At 40.0% G+C, this 20,871-nt stretch overlaps 1 protein-coding gene across 15 annotated transcripts in view; it reads left to right on the forward strand.

Moving 5' to 3' along the window:
• The first annotated feature begins 264 nt into the window (after positions 1 to 264).
• The window catches only part of PUM1 (pumilio RNA binding family member 1), a 128,231-nt gene continuing 107,624 nt past the window's right edge, over positions 265 to 20,871 (forward strand). For 11 of the 15 annotated variants that reach the window (XM_045548445.1, XM_045548451.1, XM_045548452.1 and 8 more), the window contains exon 1: positions 4,439 to 4,811. In XM_045548445.1, coding sequence (XP_045404401.1) covers positions 4,449 to 4,811 — 363 coding nt within the window. In that variant the 5' untranslated portion in view covers positions 4,439 to 4,448. Of the gene's footprint in view, positions 293 to 4,437; positions 4,812 to 20,871 lie in introns of those variants that run through there. The other 4 variants (XM_045548456.1, XM_045548457.1, XM_045548459.1 and 1 more) reach the window with 3 other exon arrangements.

The following is a 20,871-nucleotide window of genomic DNA, read 5'->3' on the forward strand; positions in this document are numbered from 1 at the left end:
TAGCGGGCGGGCACTCGCGCGCGCAGCGGTTGTGTTGCCTGCGAGTTTCCCGAGTTCACACAGGCCCCGGGTTGGCATGGCAACCAGGCAACCTGTTCCAGAGCCGCCAGCCTTCTCCGCACATGCCGCTGCCACCGCCGGAGCCGGGGCCAGAGCCCATCCCATGATGCACCGCGCCAGCCCAGTCCCCAGTGGGCCGCCATGTTGTCGGAGTGAAAGGTAAGGGGGAGCGAGAGCGCCGGAGAGAGAAGATCGGGGGGCTGAAATCCATCTTCATCCTACCGCTCCGCCCGTGAGTATCCGCACCCCGCCGGCCCCAAACGCTGCTCCGGACCCCTAGCGAGCAGATTGTCCCTTCGTATTGGTGTTTGAGAGCGGTTGGGGGGGTGAGAAGGGCTTTGGAAAAGCCGCCGGGGCCCTGGCTGTGGCTTCTCACTTGCTGTTCCTCGTACATGTTTTGGAGTCAGCAGCAAGGCCCCTATTGTTATCAAAGGAGGGAGGGGGTGGGGAGCGGGGTCGAAGCGAAGAAAATGCCGGGGGTTTAGGCCCGGGCCCGGGGCGTAGACGTGCCTCTACATTTTTGCTCGGCCCTGTTGGGAGCCCCCGAAGATTGATGTTGCCATTGGGTTTGATTTTTTTGATGGGTTTGCAAAGCCCCGAGTGTAATGTGTGGCCATGAAGTGTAATTCTGTGCCACCCCGGATTTCTTCGACTTCTTGAGCTTCCGTGGTAGCGCCGAAGGAGGAGGAACAATAAATCGCCTTAGAAGCAGCCGTGGCCCTATGTCCACAGGCGACACCCTCCGTGGGGTAACTTTGCGAGCCTTAAATGTGGAGAAGTGGCCATCAGGAAGTTTCAGAACGCTTTTTAGGCTCCTGGGTGCTGTGGCCTTTTGTTTCCGTGAGAGCTTGTGTTTTTGGTGGATTCTTCCTCTTTGAGCTTCCCTGTATTGGTGTCTCTCTTAACTCAAAGGGGGTTTAGCCTTCGCTAGTCGGTAAGCCATCGAGATACACTATACTGGATAGTTTTAGTCCTCACAAACATGCTTGGTAAACATAGGTCATTTGTTTTACTTGTCAGTACCACTCCCACGTCAAGTGAGGAATACGCTCCTGTAACTTTTCCCTCCCACGGTAGCCCCCCCACATAAAAACCAAAATCCGCACACAGCATTACCAGAGGTTTTATCCTTGCCATAACTTGAAGGATTGTTACCCTTCATTGTTCAATTCAGAGGACACTGTTCTTAGCTCTCGATATCATTTTGCTCACTTCCTTTTATTACCGGGGTTGTTAAGAATGAGATTTTATAAGGCTTTTCTTGGTTTCTATTTTAAAGTCAGTTACTTCTGAAACAATAGGTTTAGCATTTTGTTTATTTTATGAAAACACTTAAAAACTCACCAAGACAAGCCAATATGTGGATTCCGATGTAGTTTTCGTGAGCAAAATAAACATTTTGACTCACTGCTAATTTTAACTTTATAAAACACTCTCAGGGGCTGTTGATTCTTTATCTGGGCTCTTTGGAAATACTCACGAGATTCTGAACTTTGAGTCAGTGCTTTGCCTTAGCCTCAGTTGAATTCATTTTGGCCAAGGCCGCAGCTTTTTGAAGTTGGAATCTGTTTAGTTTGGTTTGAGATGAACTCCTTTAAAATAAATTTATGACCACAGAATGTTTATTCAGTGTGGTAAAAATAAACACCTTTTAAACCGCTAAGCATTTTAGTAAAAGGTGAGCCGTGGAGATAGATTAAACCGTGTTCCTTTGTTTGAATTAAACTCTATTGGTCTATAAAAAATCCGCTTGATGTAAACAGTTTGAAAGCTGTGGAAGAGTAGCTAGAATCAGCACTTAATTCTAGTTGCTTGAAATACTTATTTTTATAATGTGTCATTTAAAAAAAAAATCACATTTCAAACGCTACACATAACTTTTTAGCTTTGAGAGTTCCCTGAAAGGTATCGGCAATTTAAATATTTTCTGATTATTTAGGTGATTGTGTTCTTAATTTTTGTGCTGTAGTTGCCAAAATATTATAAAACTACCCAAGACACGTGTTAATTGCTTAGGTATTTGCTCACTTTCAGACTGTCTCTTCTGCCAGGTTTTCTCCTGTTTGAGAAACTGCCTTGCCTCATTAGGTAAAGCAGGAAGTCTTAGGGCATGCAGATAGCTATACAAAAGCCAATTGTTTTGTTTGAACATTTTTATAGGAATCTTGCCCTCCCCCTCCTTTTTTAGAGTGAAGTGGTGTTCAGTGTGTTTCAGTGGTAAACTTTTTTCATATGGAAATTCCTTGTTAGATAACTATTTTGACAGGTTTTTTTATTTCAGAAAAGATTGCATTTGTCATTTTAGGAATTCTCTTAGGGACTGGAGCTTCATTGCCTTAACTGGTGGTAGCTAGATTCCTGGGGTCTTCAGCACAATGACTTTAATTTTATCAAAAACTTTTATATCTATCTTATTTTGATTAAAAAACAATAAAAATGTGAGGCAAAGAGGAAGGGTTTTGTTCGTTTTCTAGATGAGGAAACAGGTTCAAAGAGGTTATTCAGTGGTAGAATTTGGGTTTTGGAACTCCTGTCCTGTTCTAGAACAAAGATGGTTAGATTGAGATTTCCTTTTAGAAGAAAATGGGGCTGTCCAATATTGGTAATAAGACGGTAATGAGTTTTTTAAAAAACCGAGCAGGAAGACATTAGGTTAGTTTGCATTTTGCAGAGACCAAGGATGAAACAGCTGTGACTTTCTGGTGTTGGTACTTGAGCATGGACAAGATTTTATTCGTGAAAGCAGAAACTGAAATCATAAAGCTAGACTTCTCCAGCACCCTGGTAAGGTGGTTAATGGATTGGAATTGTTGACTAGGTGTTTTCAAATTAGGCTTTGAACAAATTACGAATTCCATTGTGTCTTTTTACTTCTGGCTTCAAAGCATGAATTTAGTTGTGAGAAGCGATTGCTACTTTATCAGGAGGTTTAATTATTCAATACGGAGATAGTAGATTTCTCATAAATCTGTTTGTAAAATGTTACGGCTTGGGAGGAGAGAAAAGGCATTTGTAGCAGCAGGACTGTTGGGTTGATAGCCTTGAAATTAGACTCTAGTGGTTGTGGACAGGTGTGTCCTAGTTGTTAACTGATTTATTTACTTTGTAGCATTTTTTTTAGCACCCACACAAGCTGACAAGTGTTCTATCTTATGTATAAAGGTGGCTTTTGTTTTAAATAACTTAAATAGTAATGTTTCATGGTAACATTTCAGAAATCCTTTTTGGTCTTCAGAGAAGAGGAGAGGATAAAAGTGACAGATGTTAAGTTACTGGAGAGTAGCAAGGGGTTGGTAGAAAGAACTAGACTTGGGTACAAAACATAATTATTTGAATCCTTTCTGTGCTACTCACTAGCTGAGTGGCCATGAATACATCACATAACTTTTCTGTGCTTTCCTTAATCTTTTCATCTGTAAAATAGGGATAATAATCCTTACCTTTTAGTGTTTTTGTTGTAAAATAGTTTCTACAATATATTTGCTATGCTATTACTGTGTTGCAGCCTCTGGTTTTTATAGAGAAGCTTTCTGTACTTTCTAGTAAGATGTTTGAGTTTGGTTTGGTCTCTAGTGAAGCTTTCTGTACTTTCTGTTAAGGTGTTTGAATTTGGTTTGGTCTCATGCTGTTTATGGGAGCTGAAGCACTAATGGAATAATAATGTGATTACAATTACAATTGTAAGTTTTTGGTAAAAATCTTGAATTTCTTTTTCCATCAACAGTTGATATGAAGGTTTAGGCTAAGAATATGCTGTTGCTGTTCTTGGTCAGAGGGTCTTACTCTTTCTTTAAGGAATGTTATTATCAATGTTGGACCTTTTAAAGGGTCCTTTTAAGTTAGACGGTCTGAGCCATTGCTAATTATATATGGGTTTAGGTTTTTGTTTGGTTATTGGCATGTGTGTGCTTCAGCTGCAAAATTGTGATGTTTTTTAAAAAAGCTCTTGTTCAATTAAAAACTATCTGCCACAGTTGGCTTAAGGTGCAGCTAAGTTGGGTAGAGAAGCCATTGATCAAAGTCTAATTCTGTATTGTTACCTTGTGTAATAATGTAAGCTTCCCTGGAGATGTAATATTGAGTCCTGATCTCAATACTCTGTCAGAGTGTCTGCTACCAGCTACATTTATTTCTGTACACACAGACTGGGCAACTTAAAAATGGAAGTTTCAGTTTAGGAAATTTTGTATGTATTATAAAATATTTAGCTGCTTGGCAGAAACTGGTTGTGTATGACTGTATTGCAAAAGACATGGGTTCCTTTTTTTTTTTCTTTTTTGACCAGTAATGTGACCATGGAGTTCATATTTTTAGTGTATGTTTAATTATGTTTTAAAAGATGCAAATATTAAAGATTTGTCACCTGTTTGTCCTTAGGTGTTGGTGGAATGAGCGTTGCATGTGTCTTGAAGAGAAAAACAGTGCTTTGGCAGGACTCTTTCAGCCCCCACCTGAAACATCACCCTCAAGAACCAGCTAATCCCAACATGCCTGTTGTTTTGACATCTGGAACAGGGTCGCAAGCGCAGCCACAACCAGCTGCAAATCAGGCTCTTGCAGCTGGGACACACTCCAGCCCTGTCCCAGGATCCATAGGAGTTGCAGGCCGTTCCCAGGACGACGCTATGGTGGACTACTTCTTTCAGCGCCAGCATGGTGAGCAGCTTGGGGGAGGAGGAAGTGGTGGAGGCGGCTATAATAATAGCAAACATCGATGGCCTACTGGGGATAACATTCATGCAGAACATCAGGTAAAAAAAAGTTCACTATTTCAGTTTTGAAAATCTTTTATAATCACTGTCCACTTAGGATATCTGCTTTCAATGAATGTCTTTAAAATCTTAAATTGCTAATTTTGTTTGGTCTTAACAGTCACTTGTTTTAAAGGATGATTGTAATATTGTCACTGGGTCATTTATCATTCTGGTGCTAAATATAATAGTAAATGACCAATTCATTTTAAAAAGGACTTAAGATGGTTTTAATGTGTGCAATACATTTCTATTTATTTATTTAATCCCTGGCCTTAGCTGTGATTTTTTTTGTTTTTTTGTTTTTCTTTTTGAGTTTTTTGTTTGTTCTTTGTTTTGAGAGAGGGTCTCAGTCTTTTGTCCAGGCTAGAGTGCAATGGTGTCGTGTTAGCTCACTGCAACCTCAAACTCAATCAATTGTCCTGCCTCAGATTCCCTAGTAGCTGGGACTACAGCTGCTACCATGCCCGGCTAATTTTTCTGTTTTTTTGTTTTTGTAGAGACAGGGTCTTGCTATGTTTCTCAGGCTGGTCTTGTACTCTTGGCCTCAGGCGATCCTCTGGCCTTGGCCTCCCAACCAAAGTACTAGGATTACAGGCATGAGCCACTGTGCCCAGTGCAATGCATTTCTAGGAATACCTTTTTTTAAATAAAATAGTACTTTTTTTCCATTTACATATATGCTTTTAAGAACTGTTTGGGCTGTTTATAGGACAAATAAGTATTTTAGAATCTTTTCTGTTGGGTGTGAGTGACTTTTGATTTTATGATATACTTCAAAGTAGTGGGAGGTTGATAACATCAGCTGCTCAAGTGAGATTTATTTGAAATGGGACTGATATATCGTGTCAGAGAGGAGTGATGTGGCTTTTAGGTTTTTTAACCACCTTTGTCCTCTTGTTCTAAGAACTTGTTTGGTTTTGGTAAATTTTAACATGTTTAATCTTACTAATCTGAAACTGTAGCTGGAATCATAGCATATTTTACCGAGAAGAGAGTTTGGCCTGATCTGTTTCCTGACATCCTGATAGCAGACAACCAAACGATTAGATTGTTTTTATCAGGTTGTTCTTTGAAATTGGGTATAGGTTGAATTTGGAATGGTTCATTTTATATTGCTACTCCAAGTACTGATTAGCAAAAATGCACTGACATCTTTCACTAGGCCTCTAGTGCTTCTGTTCTGCTTCAGAAACAATCAGGCACAAGCACACTTATCAAATCTGAATTTTGTTATGCTTCTTCTGACCCCTCCAAAAAGGACAGCATACTATAGTTTTTTTTTTTAAAGAGATGGTGTCTTGCTCTGTTTCCCAGGTTGGAGTACAGTGGAATGGTCATAGCTCACTGCAGCCTTGAACTCTTGGGCTCATGCAGTCGCAGTCCTCCTGCCTCAGCCTCCCTAATAGCTGGGATTACAGAGCCACTGTGCCTGGTCCATAGTTTTTTACTATGGTAGAAACAAAGGTAGAATTTATCTTCTTGTTCAGCAGAAATTTGTTGAGCACATTGGTCATAGGTCTCTGTTTTACTGGTACAGTCTTCAGTTGATATCAGTGCTGCTTCATAAGCATGTGGAGGTGAGGGATGCTAGGAAGTATAAGGTATAGGGAGCTTTTTCTTATGCACTTAGGGTACTTCTTTTTAATGTTCTTTTTACTTAAGGCACTGTACTTGTTTCCTATTTGCTTGAAGGTAGAGATCAAACTTTATTCATCACAACATTCCACTCCCTAGATTTTAGCATATAATAGAGCTTCAGAAGAAACTTATTTAATGCATGAATTCCTAACCCTTTGTCCTTTAAATAAGATTGGGGAGAAAGGACTTGGTCACAAAGATAAAGGTCTTGAATGCCAAGGTAAGATTTAAGTCAGCAGGCAGCAGGTTTTTTGGTGGGTGTAAGTATAGAGTGGCTTTCATCTAGTGGTGGTTTGGGCAGTTTGAGTTGGCAGTAAGAGGTTCAAGTGGGTTAGGGCTGAGGCTAATTGGACAACTACTCTAACAGACCTGAGGTGAGCAATGGGAAAGAAGGTATGGGACTGAGACCTGCATAGAATTTGGTGATTGAATTAGGAATCTTAAATCCTGGGAAAATGAAACCATAGAGGGAAAGGACTGTAGGAGGGCTCTGGTTTGAGGACAAGGTGATTAAATTTGGTAGTACACATGTTGGGTTTCAGGTGAAGGCAGACTATCCCGATGGTATACTACTATAGGCAGCTGTATGTGTAGAGAGAGATCAAAGTAGGAGTGCATCTGTGTACAGGGCAAAAACAGAAAGCCTGTAATCTCTGCCTTATTTGGCTAAACATTATTTAAAAATCATAAACATTGGTTTTAAAAATCTGTAATATAGATGTATAAAATCTTGTGTTTCCTAATGATAGGCTGAGGGGTGAAAGCTGAAAGGAGTATCAAGGTGCTTGGCCTGTCCTTTGCTAGGTGGACAGATCAAACTCTAGGTCAGTCCTTGGCAGAACTCTAAGAGCTAGTTGTGCTATGCAAGTTAACAGGTGTTATTGAAAGCTTACTGTGGCCAATGTCTTATTCTGAGCCCTATCATAAGGAACCACATCCTGACTTCCAGAGCAGTTTTATCCAGGTCAGTTAGCAAATTTGAGTTAATAATATTAAATGTCAAAACCTGTTTCCTACCCAGGGGGCCTAAACCAGTGACCTGACTTGGAATTGGCATTCATCATCATAATTCTGTTGAGCTGGACACTTGAGATAATGAAAAACATTAGGGAACCTAAGGGTAGTTGATATTTGGCAGTTGTGGGCAACCCACAGGTTACTTCTCCTGCAGTCATTATAGTGTATTGTAATTTGCTGGTTTTAGTGTTGATCTCACCTTCTGGACTGAACTGTTCTGGGGCAGAGACTGTAATGTTTTTCATGCCCCTTTCTCAGGGGGTATTATAAAACTTTTGGTTGAATGAGAAAAGTCTGGGAGTTTTTCAGTTTTGCACTCAGGTAAAGAAGTGGATCTTATAGCTCAGCTGTCTTGCTGGGAAACACATGGCAACAGGTAGAGCCACTTGGACATGTAGTGGTGGTGAGTGTAGTAGTATAGAAAATCGGAGGGGCATTATTTCAACTGGTTGAGAATCATTGCCCTTGTCAGCCACTGTTTTTTTTTTTTGTTGTTGTTGTTTTTTGAGACAGAGTCTCATTCTGTTGCCTGGGCTAGAGTGCCATGGCGTCAGCCTAGCTCACAGCAACCTCAAACTCCTGGGCTCAAGTGATCCTCCTGCTTCAGCCTTCTGAGTAGCTGGGACTACAGGTGCATGCCCCCATGCCTGGCTAATTATTTTTAGTAGAGATGGGGTCTTGCTGTTGCTCAGGCTAGTCTCGAACTCCTGACCTCAAGCGATCCTCCTGGCTTCAGGCTCCCAGAGGCTAGGATTATAGGTATGAGCCACCACGGCTAGTCAGCCACTGTTACTGATAGAAGGAAGGGTAAGAGGAGGGGGTCTGTCTGATCTGTCAGGTAGATTGCAGTGGAAAAAGAGGTTCAGAACCACTGATTATAGTAGAAACATTTGCTGAGCACTTAAATATGTTCTGGGCACTGGGCTATTGTATTTCTTGTTTCTAATCCTTGTAGCATTTCTTTTCTTTTCTTTTTTCCGCCCTCTCAACCCGACTTTTCCCCACTCCGGGAAGAACCCAGAAGAGAAGGCCCTTATAGCATTTTTTGAGAGGTGAGAAACTGAAGCTTAGTTAACAGGCACGACCTGGTTTTGAAATCAGTCTTTTTGATTCCAGTGCCTATGCTTTATATGTACTTCTGCCTCCCTAGGTAAGACAGATCAGACAAAGAAAACTATTGCAACAAAGTATCACATTCTGAGGTCAAATAATTATTTTGCCATAATTTTGCTTGAAACTTACAGATTATAAATTTGATAAGGCGATGAATATGAATATTGTTGACTTTTTTCCTGTAATTCCAGGAGTCCTCCCCCCCCACAAGAGCAATAATGCTAAAGTCCATTTTTTTTTCCAGTTCTGTTTTTGTCACATATGTGTTCTAAGTACTGTGGGAAACTTAATCTCTGTACAGACAGAATGACTCAATATAAAGTGATCCTACTGCCAGCTCATTTTGCCATACCACTGGGCTGCTGTTCCTACTTGGTAGGCCTAATTCCTCAGCTTTTTTCTTTTTTTTCTTTTCTTTCTTTCTTTTTTTTTTTTTTTGTAGAGACAGGGTCTTGCTCTTGCTCAGGCTGGTCTCGAACTCCTGACCTCAAGCAATCCTCCGACCTTGGCCTCCCAGAGTGCTAGGATTACAGGTGTGAGCCACCACGCCTGGCCCTTTTTTAAAAAAGTTTTTAAATGACCTTTTGGCATAATGGAACAAAGTTTTTTTATTTATTTTTTATTTTTTTTTATTTTTTTGAGGCAGAGTCCTGCTCTGTCATCCTGGCTAGAGTGCTGTGGTGTCAGCCTAGCTCACAGCAACCTCAAACTCCTGGGTTCAAGCAAGCAATCCTTTTGCCTCAGCCTCCCAAGTAGCCGGGACTACAGGCATGTGCCACCATGCCTGGCTAATTTTTTCTATATATTTTTAGTTGTCCAGCTAATTTCTTTTTATTTTTTAGTAGAGACGGGGGTCTTGCTCTTGCTCAGGCTGGTTTCGAACTCCTGAGCTCAAGCGATCCACCCGCCTCGGCCTCCCAGAGTGCTAGGATTACAGGCGTGAGCCACCGCGCCCGACCTGGAACAAAGTTTAAGATCATGGTGGCAGGATGCTTTGACCAGTGAACTGGTGAAGTAAAGAATATCACAGGGTGTAATGCCAGCCAGCAGTATTGAAGGGAGGGCAACTGTTTATTGTACTAGGTACTTTATATCTATTTCTGTTATAATTACTCCTATTTATGAGCAATCACTTTCACATTTCTATTAAAAAGTTTTTTTTACCTTTTGAAGTTAGGATTTTCCTGACTGATGTAGCGAATCCTCTTAGTAGCTAAGTTTTTCCCTCTTTTAATAATGAACTCTTTAAGCTGCGCTTAAATATATATATGATTGATATTTGAAATATTTAAGTTTTATTTTCTAAATATGAAACTTGACAGGTAATTAGTATGAGACTTTTTATTTTATTTATGTATTTATTTAGTCTCTTGCTCTCTCACCCCTGGGGTAGAGTGCAGTGACCTCATTGTAGCTCACTGCAGTCTCCAACTCCTGGACTCAAGTGATCCTCCTCCTTCAGCCTCCTGAGTAGCTGGGACTATAGGCCTGCACCACCACTGCCGTGAGCCACTGTGCGAATCCACATGAGACTTTTTTAAATAAAAGTTTAAAAACATTGAGAGCTTGAGAACATGTGTTGAGGTGTTATGTCATATTTTAAAAAGCTTGTCCGGGCGAGGTGGCTCACACCTGTAATCCTAGCACTCTGGGAGGCCGAGGTGGAAGGATTGCTTGAGCTCAGGAGTTAGAGGCCAGCCTGAGCAAGAGCGAGACCCCATCTCTATTAAAAATAGAAAAAATTAGCTGGGTGTGGTGATGCTCGCCTGTAGTCCCAGCTACTTGGCAGGCTGAGGCAGGAGGATTGCTTGAGTCCAGGAGTTTGTGGTTGCTGTGAGCGAGGCTGGTGCCATGGCATTCTAGCCTGGATGACAGAGTAAGACTCTGTCTCCAAAAAAGAAAAAAGTCTTACAAGCTGAGATATTTAAAATTAGATGAAGTTTAAAACCATAGAATAATATTTTGGGGATGAGGAGAAGGGTATTAAGATTTGTATGTTTATTTTAAAAAGTTATGTCATATACAGCTATTATGGTCGTTCTGTATTTTTCTTTTTTTTCTACCTTAAGACAATATAAACAGAGTATCATTTGGTTTAATACATGAAATTGACTGGGCACGGTGGCTAACCCCTGTAATCTCAGTACTTTGGGAGGTGAGGTGGGAGGATTGCTTGAGGCCAGGAGTTTTTGAGACCAGCCTGGGCAACATAGTGAAGCTCCATCGCCACAAAAAATTAAAAAATTAGCCAGCTCGGCCGGGCGCGGTGGCTCACGCCTGTAGTCCCAGCTACTCGGGAGGCTGAGGCAGTAGGATCGCTTAAGCCCAGGAGTTTGAGGTTGCTGTGAGCTAGGCTGATGCCACGGCACTCACTGTAGTGGGGCAACAGAGTGAGACTCTGTCTCAAAAAAAAAAAAAAAAAAAAAAAAAAAATTAGCCAGCTGTGGTTGTGCGTGCCTGTAGTCCTAGCTACTCTGGGGGAGGATTGTTTGAGCCCAGGAGTTGGAGGTTATAGTGAGCTGTGATCTGCCCCCCTGCACTCCATCCTGGGCAACAGAGTGAGAGCCTGTCTCTAAAATAAACAAATAGATTGGATTAGATGGATAGATAGATAGTATCTGGTATAGGTAGAAACTTTAAACCCCTTGTTTTTGGGCCAGATTGAGGTCTTTGGAGGAGAGTGAGGGAAAGAAGTCTCTTGAATTTTTGTTGATTGGCCTGTAAAATTATACCCGTAGTAAACAGTTAAGACTGTGAATGTGGATCAGAATAGTAGAAAACACATCTTTCCACCTAAATGATTTGTGTATTTAAAAATGTTGCTTACTTATTTTAACAATAATTTTTATAACTTAAGATTCTTTTCCTGAGTAGCTAAAGGTCAAGTCTTTGACTTGTGATTGTTTTATTCTCTTATTGTGAAATCTGTTTTCTTTGTAAACTGCTATGAGATAAAGTGAGTGATGAAATAGGAAAAAAATTTAAGGTCGATTGGCTGAACTGTGGCCTCTATACTGGATTATAAGGGACAGAATAGGTAAAGCTCTGCCCTGAGGGAAAGGGAATTTGGAGGACAGTTCCACAGAGTTTACTCACTTTCGCTTGCAGTCTTTTGGCACTACAATGTATCAGTGTCTTCCATAGATTGGCAGCCTATGGGCGATAATTCTGGATAGACAGGCAAAATTCAGGTTATAAATACTCTCCTTGGTTCTACTTGTACCTTTTTCTTTCATTTGGTATTGCCATCTTACAGTAGTATTCTGACACCCACCCTTACATGTCTGCCATTCTTATTCTCCAGTGCTGTGAGTTAATCTTTACACCTTGTGATTAACAGGAACTACTGTGTTAAACTGGGAGGAAGCTGAAGAATTTTCCAAACTGGGGAGTTGGAGTCTTGTCATTCCCTGAAGATCCCTTTCTGTCATCCCTGCTGATAGACTCTGTTAGACCATGGATCTCTTGTCTTTCTCTGTAGATTGATTGCTTAGTTGCTGTAGCATTTAGTTAACATGCATTAAAGCTGAATAATGCATCTTTCATATTTTGTTTTCTCTTTATACCTGTACTCTTAGTGCCTTATTCATTATATTCAGAATTCATAAGGCTTAGCATTGTGTCTTTGGTCAAAAGAATTCATCAGCAGGCCTTCTTTGACAATAACTTTAAGAGTTATCTTGTTCCAGTATAAAAAAAAGTGTTCAATCAGATGCCCTTCTTTAATGCTGTACAGTACTTGCTTGTGTGTGCCTCCTAGATGGCAGCTTGCAGAGATTTGTGATACATCTTTACCTTGTGGGTTTTTTTTTTTTTTTTTTTTTGAGACAGTCTCACTCTGTCACCCTGAGTAGATAGAATGCCATGGCATCATTGTAGTTGACTGCAGCCTCAAACTCCCGGGCTCAAGCAATCCTCCAGAGTAGCTGGGAGTACAGGCACGCCACAAGGACAATCTAATTTTTCTATTTTTCTTTTTGTTTATTTTAATTTTTTTAAGACTAGTCAAATGCAGTAGTGAGAAGAGGGGAAAGTACTAAAACAAGGAGTTCAATCTGTAACTGACTGTGAACAATCAAGTGAGATAACTCACTACCTTCCAACCAGCCTAATTTTCTATTTTTAGTAGAGATGGGGTGTCACTCTTGGTCAGGCTGGTCTCGAACTCCTGAGCTTAAGTGATCCTCTCGCTTGGGCCTCCCACAGTGCTAGGATTACAGGCGTGAGCCACCACGCCTGGCCCGCCATGAGATTCTTTTTTTTTTTTTTTGAGACAGAGTCTCGCTCTGTTACCCAGGCAAGAGTGCCATGGCATTAGCCTAGCTCACAGCAACCTCAGACTCCTGGGCTCAAGTGATCCTCCTGCCTCAGCCTCCTGAGTTGTTGGGACTACAGGCATGTGCCACCATGCCCAGCTAATTTTTTCTCTATATATTTTTAGTTGGCCAGATAATTTCATTCTACTTTTAGTAGAGACAGGGTCTCACTCTTGCTCAGGCTGGTCTTGAACTCCTGACCTCGAGCTATCCTCCCACCTCGGCCTCCCAGAGTGCTAGGATTACAGGCGTGAGCCACAGCGCCTGGCCTCCATGAGATTCTTAATAAGAGAAAAACACAGCAGTTAGGAAGGACTGTGTTTCAAATTTCAGTTATGGATGTGATTGAAGTGCTTTGGAAACTATGTAATAAGATGCTGTTACTTGTTTTTCATCACACTTTTCTGTATTTGCAGAAGAGATACATCTTTTGTACATGTGTCCAGTTTTCTCTTAGGCAACAGCATTTGCTGAATACTTTGTACAGGCTAAGGCTGAGTACAGAATTAGGTTTCTGGGTGTGTGGAAAGAATATTTAAAAAAATTAGAATCTATCTAGATATTCACTCTTGTGAAATGACTAAAACGCTCATAGGGGAACAAAGAACTGACAGCACAATGCCAAGAGAGTAATGAGTGCTAAGAGTAGGGTAAACAATAGTTTTTTTTTTTGAGACATTTCTGATTCACTCATCCCGATTTTTTTATGTTTGGTTTCTTTATCTTCTGGTTCTGGGTATAGTAAAGAGGCATGGTGGGACTGTGGCTTCAGCTCAGTGTGTGGCTGTGGACTGCCCTTGGCACTTTTGCTCCCTGCTATGAATAATGTGAGAAAAATGGAGGTCAGTGACTGGTCCAGTGAGTTTAATACTAGGGAATTTGGTTAAAGAACTTGGTCTTGGCCAGGCGCGGTGGCTCATGCTTGTAATCCTAGCACTCTGGGAGGCCGAGGCGGGAGGATCACTCGAGGTCAGGAGTTCGAGACCAGCCTGAGCGAGACCCCGTCTCTACTAAAAATAGAAAGAAATGATCTGGACAGCTAAAATCATATATATAGAAAAAAATTAGCCGGGCATGGTCGTGCATGCCTGTAGTCCCAGCTACTCTGGAGGCTGAGGCAGAAGGATTGCTTAAGCCCAGGAGTTTGAGGTTGCTGTGAGCTAGGCTGACGCCAGGGCACTCTAGCCAGGGTGACAGAGCAAGACTCTGTCTCAAAAAAAAAAAAAAAAAAAAAAGAACTTGGTCTTTAAGGGTATACATCTTGTTGGTGATAAAACCTGCAGTTGAAGTGTTTTTAGACTTTCTCCAGAGGAATGTTCTTATTTTTTTGTGTCATATTTTTTGATAATTGTTAATTTTTGTTGATGGCTTTACAAGGTTTAGCAGACTTATATTATCTACTTATTGCTTTTAGTAAGTGCTCTTTTATGGTTGAAGTACCTTTCTTAGTATTTTTATGAGTCTCATCAGGAAAACTGTTTTAGGTTTCTGGAAATTAGGGGCCCTAAAAGTTTTTTTTTAAATAACAACTTTGTTCATGTATAATTTATCCATTTAAAGTCTAAAATTCAGTGGTTTTTGGTATATTCATGGTTGTGCAACGATCATCACAATCAATTTTAGAACATTTTTGTTACCCCCAAAATCCTTTACCCAGTAGCAGACACTCCTCCGTTCTTAGGTAACTGCCTGTCTATGTTCTGTCTATGAATTTGCCTATTCTGGAGATTTCATATAAATAACCGTACAACAAATGGTCCTTTGTGACTGCCTTCTTTCATTTAGCATAATGTTTTAAGGGTTCAAGCATGTTGTAGTATGTATCAGTACTTCCTTTCTTTTTATTTTGGAATAATATTCCATTGTATACATCTACCACGTTTTATTTACCTATTTATCAGTTAATGGGCCTTTCCTTTGTTTCCATTTTTTTTGGCTATTAATGATAATGCTGCTATGAACATTTGTGTTCATGTTTTTGTGTGGACATATGCTTTCATTTCTCTTGGGTGCCTGAAGATTTTAAAGGGCGCATAAATCTCTAATACACAGATTAAAAAAGTAACAAATTTCTTCACTGGTGCCAGCGCACTTTAAAAATGGGGGATGGGAGGATTAGTTTATCTACACCTATACACTGGATTTGGAACTTTTCCAATCAACAAGGTTTACTGGGGCTAGTGATAACTTTGTTTTCTCTCCATGAAGAAAGTATTTGTAGGCTAACTGTAAGTAAACTTGTTTACAACCCTGGGAAGAAGAATGCCCTAACTGCAGAGAACAGGTGTTTTCAGGGAGCTGCACTCTTTAGATGCCATGAATATACAGTCAATTGATCTGCTAATGACAAATAATTTTTCTCTATTAAAGCAAGTTCCCTTAGGACGTTAACAAGGGAACAGTTCATTAACCTACTTCTAGTTATTGTATGTATTTAAAAGCACCAAACCTGCTATTAATTAAAAAATGTTCGTTAATTTGTTAAGAGTTTATTCATTCAAATTGTTCTTTTTCCCCCAGTTGCCCCAAATTAGGGAGATACTACTTTTAAGGGTCAGAAGCCTTAGGAAATCCAGAACAATAACATAAATATATTGTTTTCTTTGAAGAAATGTAGTTTCATGAAAGTAGGAGGGAATTAAAAAAAAATTGTTTCACACAAGCCTGGCAAGGTGGTGTGCATCTGTAGCCCCAGCTACTTGGGAGGCTGAGGATTGCTTGAGGCTGTTTGAGGCTGCAATGCCCTACAAAACCCCTGAAAACAGCCACTTCAGTCCAGCTTGGGGAACACAGTGAAACCTAACCTCATAAAAACAAAACAAAAATAGAAAGAAAATTGTTTCAAAATGAGAATTTCATTGCCTATTGATATAGAGATGGGTGCTGAGGTGGGGCTACAATGTGTTTGGAGAGTAATTGTGTATCAGATACAGTTCCTTCGTTTGTTAATTTATTGTCTAAAAAATGGGCTTTAAGCTCTGTGTTCATAAAGAGTAATGTACATGGATTAAGGACTGGGAGAGTATACTGCAAAATATTGTTTATATTTGTATGGGTGGGGAGATTACAGGTAATTTGAACTTTTGTACTTTTTGTATCTTACAAATTTCAGGCTGATCTGAAGGTAGTGAGTTATCTCGGTTGATTGTTCACAGTCAGTTACAGATTGAACTCCTTGTTCTACTACTTTCCCTCCTCCTCACTACTGTACTTGACTAGTCTAAAAAAAAATAAAAATGAAAAAAAGAGAGAAAAAAAACCAAATTTCAGATGGCACCTTGGAAATCATTTGACTTTTCTTCCCCCAGTGTAGTGATCTCCTTTACATTAATTATTTCTCATTTATTTATTTATTTTTTTGAGACAGAGTCTCACTCTGTTGCCCCTCAGCCTCCCAAGTAACTGAGACGACAAGGGCGCACCATCATGCCTGGCTGTTTTTTCTATTTTTAGTATTTAGTAGAAGATGGGGGCAGGGGTAGGTGGGGGGGATCTCACTCCTGACCTCAAGCAATCCTCCCGCCTCCTTGGCCTCCCAGAGTGCTAGGATTACAGGTGTGAGCCACCCCACTCAGCCAATTATCTGTTTTAATAAAAAAAAAGTTAATAGGCCAGGTGTGGTGGCTCATGCCTATAATCCCAGCTCTTTGGGAGGCTGAATGAGAGGATGGATGGAGGCCAAGAGTTCAAGATCAGGCTGGGCAATACAGTGAAACTCCATCTCTTCCCACTCCCCCCACAAAAAAGCCCCAAAAAACAAAACAGAAAAAAAAAATAGTCACGTGTGGTGATGCTCAACCTATAGTCCTGGCTGCTCCGAATGCTGAGGTACGAGGATTGCTCGAGCCCAGAAGTTCTAGGTTACAGTGAGCTATGATCATGTCACTGTACTCCAGCCTGGGTGACAGAGTGAGACTCTGTCTCTTAAAAAAAAAGTAAATGCGTTGAACATAGGTTGCTGGGATAGGCTGGATGTGTCTGGTGTGATCTAGAGGTAATTTTAGTATTGAGTGCTCCCTTTATCTAAAAGTAATAATGACACATACTCATAAATAAGCTGTTTGCTTGAATTGTTCTAATCTTTTTACATGGTTTGAACCACCAAGAACTTTATGTTTTTATCATTCCCGTTTTTTTAAGTATAATTTCCATTCACTTTTCTAGGGGATAATTTTTCTTTAGTCCTTAAGGATTCAGCTCCTTTGATGGGCTTTGATGGAGGTGGTGGGGCAACACTACAGATCTTAATGGGGCTGGGGCTGCTTCCTGACCACCTTGCTGTGAATGGCACAGCTCACAGTAGTGTAGCTTCACATACAGCTTGGGAAGCATGTAGGCGTTGAAGACACTAAAGATTCAGTATCTTTAGTATCATGAAGATAATACAGTATCTTCAGAGGTGATCCCTGATGGCTGTGGCCTCTACTGTGTTTCCAATGATGAACTTCTTAATGGCCTTGTCCTTAGACAAGGTAAGATGCAGTTCCTGCAGTGAATAGGCTTCACGTGGCCGTGGCGCCTTTTGGCACGACTATTATTCCTTCTTTTCTTTATGGATGAGGAAATGTAGGGTTAAAAAAATGATGTACTATGTTTTAAGATCTCACAGTTGATACATGATAAAGGTGCCTAGCTCTTGCTGTTTCACAGACTGGTCTGTTTGGAGATGTACTGTCCTTTGTCATGGATTAGTTAACTTTTCCCTGAAGCACACACAGATCCCTAGCACACATAACACATTTTAAAGCCCTACTTGCTGCTCATACCTTTATTACTTAGGGATACTAGTAAGAGTTTATAGTTTGCATGTCTGATTATTTGGAGCCCAGTATTTGGTGTATAATAGGTGCTCAGTGAATGACATGATGCTTTTCAAAACTGAACTTATTACTTTGCTTCATTTCCTGTACTGTATTCTGTTTCCGTGGATGGCATCTCCATAGTGGCAAATTAGGAGCTGTACTAGATTTCTGCCTCCTGCTCCTTCCTGCAACAGTTCCAAGATTATGTCCCTGTTGTCTTATTTGATAGGCTCATTCATCTTGCCTGGACATTTATAATAGTCTTCTCTCTGGCTTCCCTGATCTCCCTTTTTCTTCCTTCTAATTATTTTCTGTGCTGCTGCTAAACTGATGTTTCCAAAGACACAATCTGCTTCTGTCTCACCCTTGTTTTTTGGGGGGTGTGTGTCTTCCTAATGCTTTTGGGATAAGTTCCAAACTCTTCGTCGTGGCATAGTAGGCCTTTCATGTTTTGGCCCAGCTTACCTCTCCAGTCTGCTTTACTCCATTTCAGCTATACTGAAGTATTTGTAGCTTTGTGAACACATACGCTATTTTTATAGTTTGTGCAGTTTCTCAACACAGTTGTACTATTTTTATTTAGTTTTCTTAACTTGGAATTCCCTTTCCTCATTATTCACCTAGCAAACGCCTCATCTTTCCAGTTTCAACTTAAAGTATCTTCATCTCTGGTAAGCATTGCCCTTTAGTTTTCTCCAAGGTTGGTTCCCTTCCTTTGGTGCCATGTCATGCTTGGTACATATCTTACTGACACATTTAGCTTCATGTATTGGAGTAGAATATGTTTTTCCTTCACCATTGGGTGCTAGGAAGCTGTTTCAATAAAGAGATTCTTGGGCTTAAGTCCAGACAGACCTACTGAATCAAAATCTCCAGTGATGAGACAAAGTCCGTGTATTTTTTTTCCCCCTTAATGTTTTCTGGTAATCGTAATGTGCATCTTGATTAGAACCACTGTGATGGTTCCTTTTTTTATGTTTTATTGTATTTTTTTTTTCAGAGTATTATGGGGTATGAACGTTTTGGTTACATAAATTGCTTTTGTGCAGTTTGAGTCAAAGTTATAAGTGTGCTCATGTGATGGTTCCTTTTGAAGAATCTTTTAGCTTTTTATCTCCAACACCTGGCACGTAATGTGTACCTTGTAAATGATGACTGAATATATAATATTATGTCATCAAGGTGTATTGAAGAGACTTACTGAATGGAGTGTTTGATTTTGAAGAGTACTAAGATGTCATTTTGAATTGATAAAGTACAAAGTGTAACAGAATATAGGGTCTTGAATACTGAGAATGTTCAGGTTTGAAGATAAGGAGCCAGTCAGCATTGGTTGAAGGGCTATATCAAAGAACCTTTAAGGTATTTCTTTTCTTTCTTTTTTTTTTTTTTTTGAGATAGAGTCTCGCTCTGTTGCCCGGGCTAGAGTGAGTGCCGTGGAGTCAGCCTAGCTCATAGCGACCTCAAACTCCTGGGCTTAAGCGATCCTACTGCCTCAGCCTCCCGAGTAGCTGGGACTACAGGCATGCACCACCGTGCCCGGCTAATTTTTTCTATATATATGTATTTTTTTTAGTTGGCCAGATAATTTCTTTCTATTTTTAGTAGAGACGGGGATCTCACTCTTGCTCAGGCTGGTCTCAAACTCCTGACCTCGAGTGATCCACCCACCTCGGCCTCCCAGAGTGCTAGGATTACAGGCGTGAGCCACTGCGCCCAGCCGCCTTTAAGATATTTCTATCAGCTCTGGTTTTATGCTTGTTATGCCTTTTTTTTTTCATTTAAAATTTTGAATTTCCTAAAACCATATCAGAGGCAGACAGAAGAGGCTGTAGGAATAAGGTTTACTTTCCTTAATTTGTAAGATACTGGAACTTTGTTTCTATTCCCAGTTACATCACATATTAGGAAACTGCCATACTGTTTCAACCTAATATAGTTTCAAGGTTAATGTCTATTCTGGAATGTTTAAAGTTTCTACTGGGACCTAGTATAAAGTACAGGCAGTGTGAATTTTAAAGTACAAAATTTTTGTTCTGTATTGTGGTTATATGTTCTTTTCTAAAGTGGAATTTTAAAACAGCTTTGTTGAGATATAATTCACATACCATGAATAGAATTCACCCATTTAAAGTGTACTGTTGTATTTATTGAGTGGTTTTTTTTAGTATATTCCCAGAGTTGTGTAACCATCACCACAAACAGTTTTAGAATATTTTCATCACACCAAAAAGAAACCGTGTACCCTTTCTGCCTAGAATGGAATTTATTTTTGATAGTACGTCATTATTTTAAAACAATTTTAATACTAATCTGTTTTTCAGAGTTAACTACTTTTATCAGTTTAGTTCATTTCCTTCCAGACTTTTTGTGTGGATACATAAACACATACAGATTGATGAATGTTTGTGTAGTTTAAAAAACAAAAAGGGATATTTTCTCTACTTATATAAATGTATTATACATATATGTGTGTGTACATTGTGTGGTAGTCTATTCCTCCCTAATACATTGTGACCATCCTTTCCAGGTGAATAAACAACTTATGTATCATTTTTAAATGACATAGAGATACAGTACAGTTCTCCACTGGTATCTTCAGGGGATTGATTTGAGAACCCTCCAACTCCAAGGATATTCAAGTCCCTTACATAAAATGGCATTGTATTTGCATATAACCTATGCACATCATCCTGTATACTTTAGATTACTTATAATTAACAATACTATGTAAATAGTTGCTATGCTGTATTTTTACAGATGTTTTATTTTTATTTTTTAAATTTTTAAAAATTTCTGTTAATTTTATCCCGTGGTTGGTTAAATTTGTGTACAGAACCCATGGATATGGAGGGCTGACAGTAATTTATTTTAACCAATTTATCTCAGGTTGATGGACTTTTAGGTTGTTTTCAGTTTTTGACATTCTAAATAATGCTGTATGTAGGGCCATGCAATGCCTATAATCCTAGCACTCTGGGAGGCCCAGGGGGGCGGCAGGGGCCTCCTTGCTTGAGCTCAGGAGTTCAAGACCAGCCTGAGAAAGAGTGAGACCCCATCTCTTAAAAAAAAAAAATGCCATAGTAAACAATTTTATAGTCATATCTTCATATTCTAGAGTCATTTCTATAAAATAAATTCGTAGAAGTGAAATTTGCAGATCAAACAAAA

Source organism: Lemur catta, chromosome 3 (genome assembly GCF_020740605.2).
Source record: "Lemur catta isolate mLemCat1 chromosome 3, mLemCat1.pri, whole genome shotgun sequence".
Taxonomy (NCBI): domain Eukaryota; kingdom Metazoa; phylum Chordata; class Mammalia; order Primates; family Lemuridae; genus Lemur; species Lemur catta.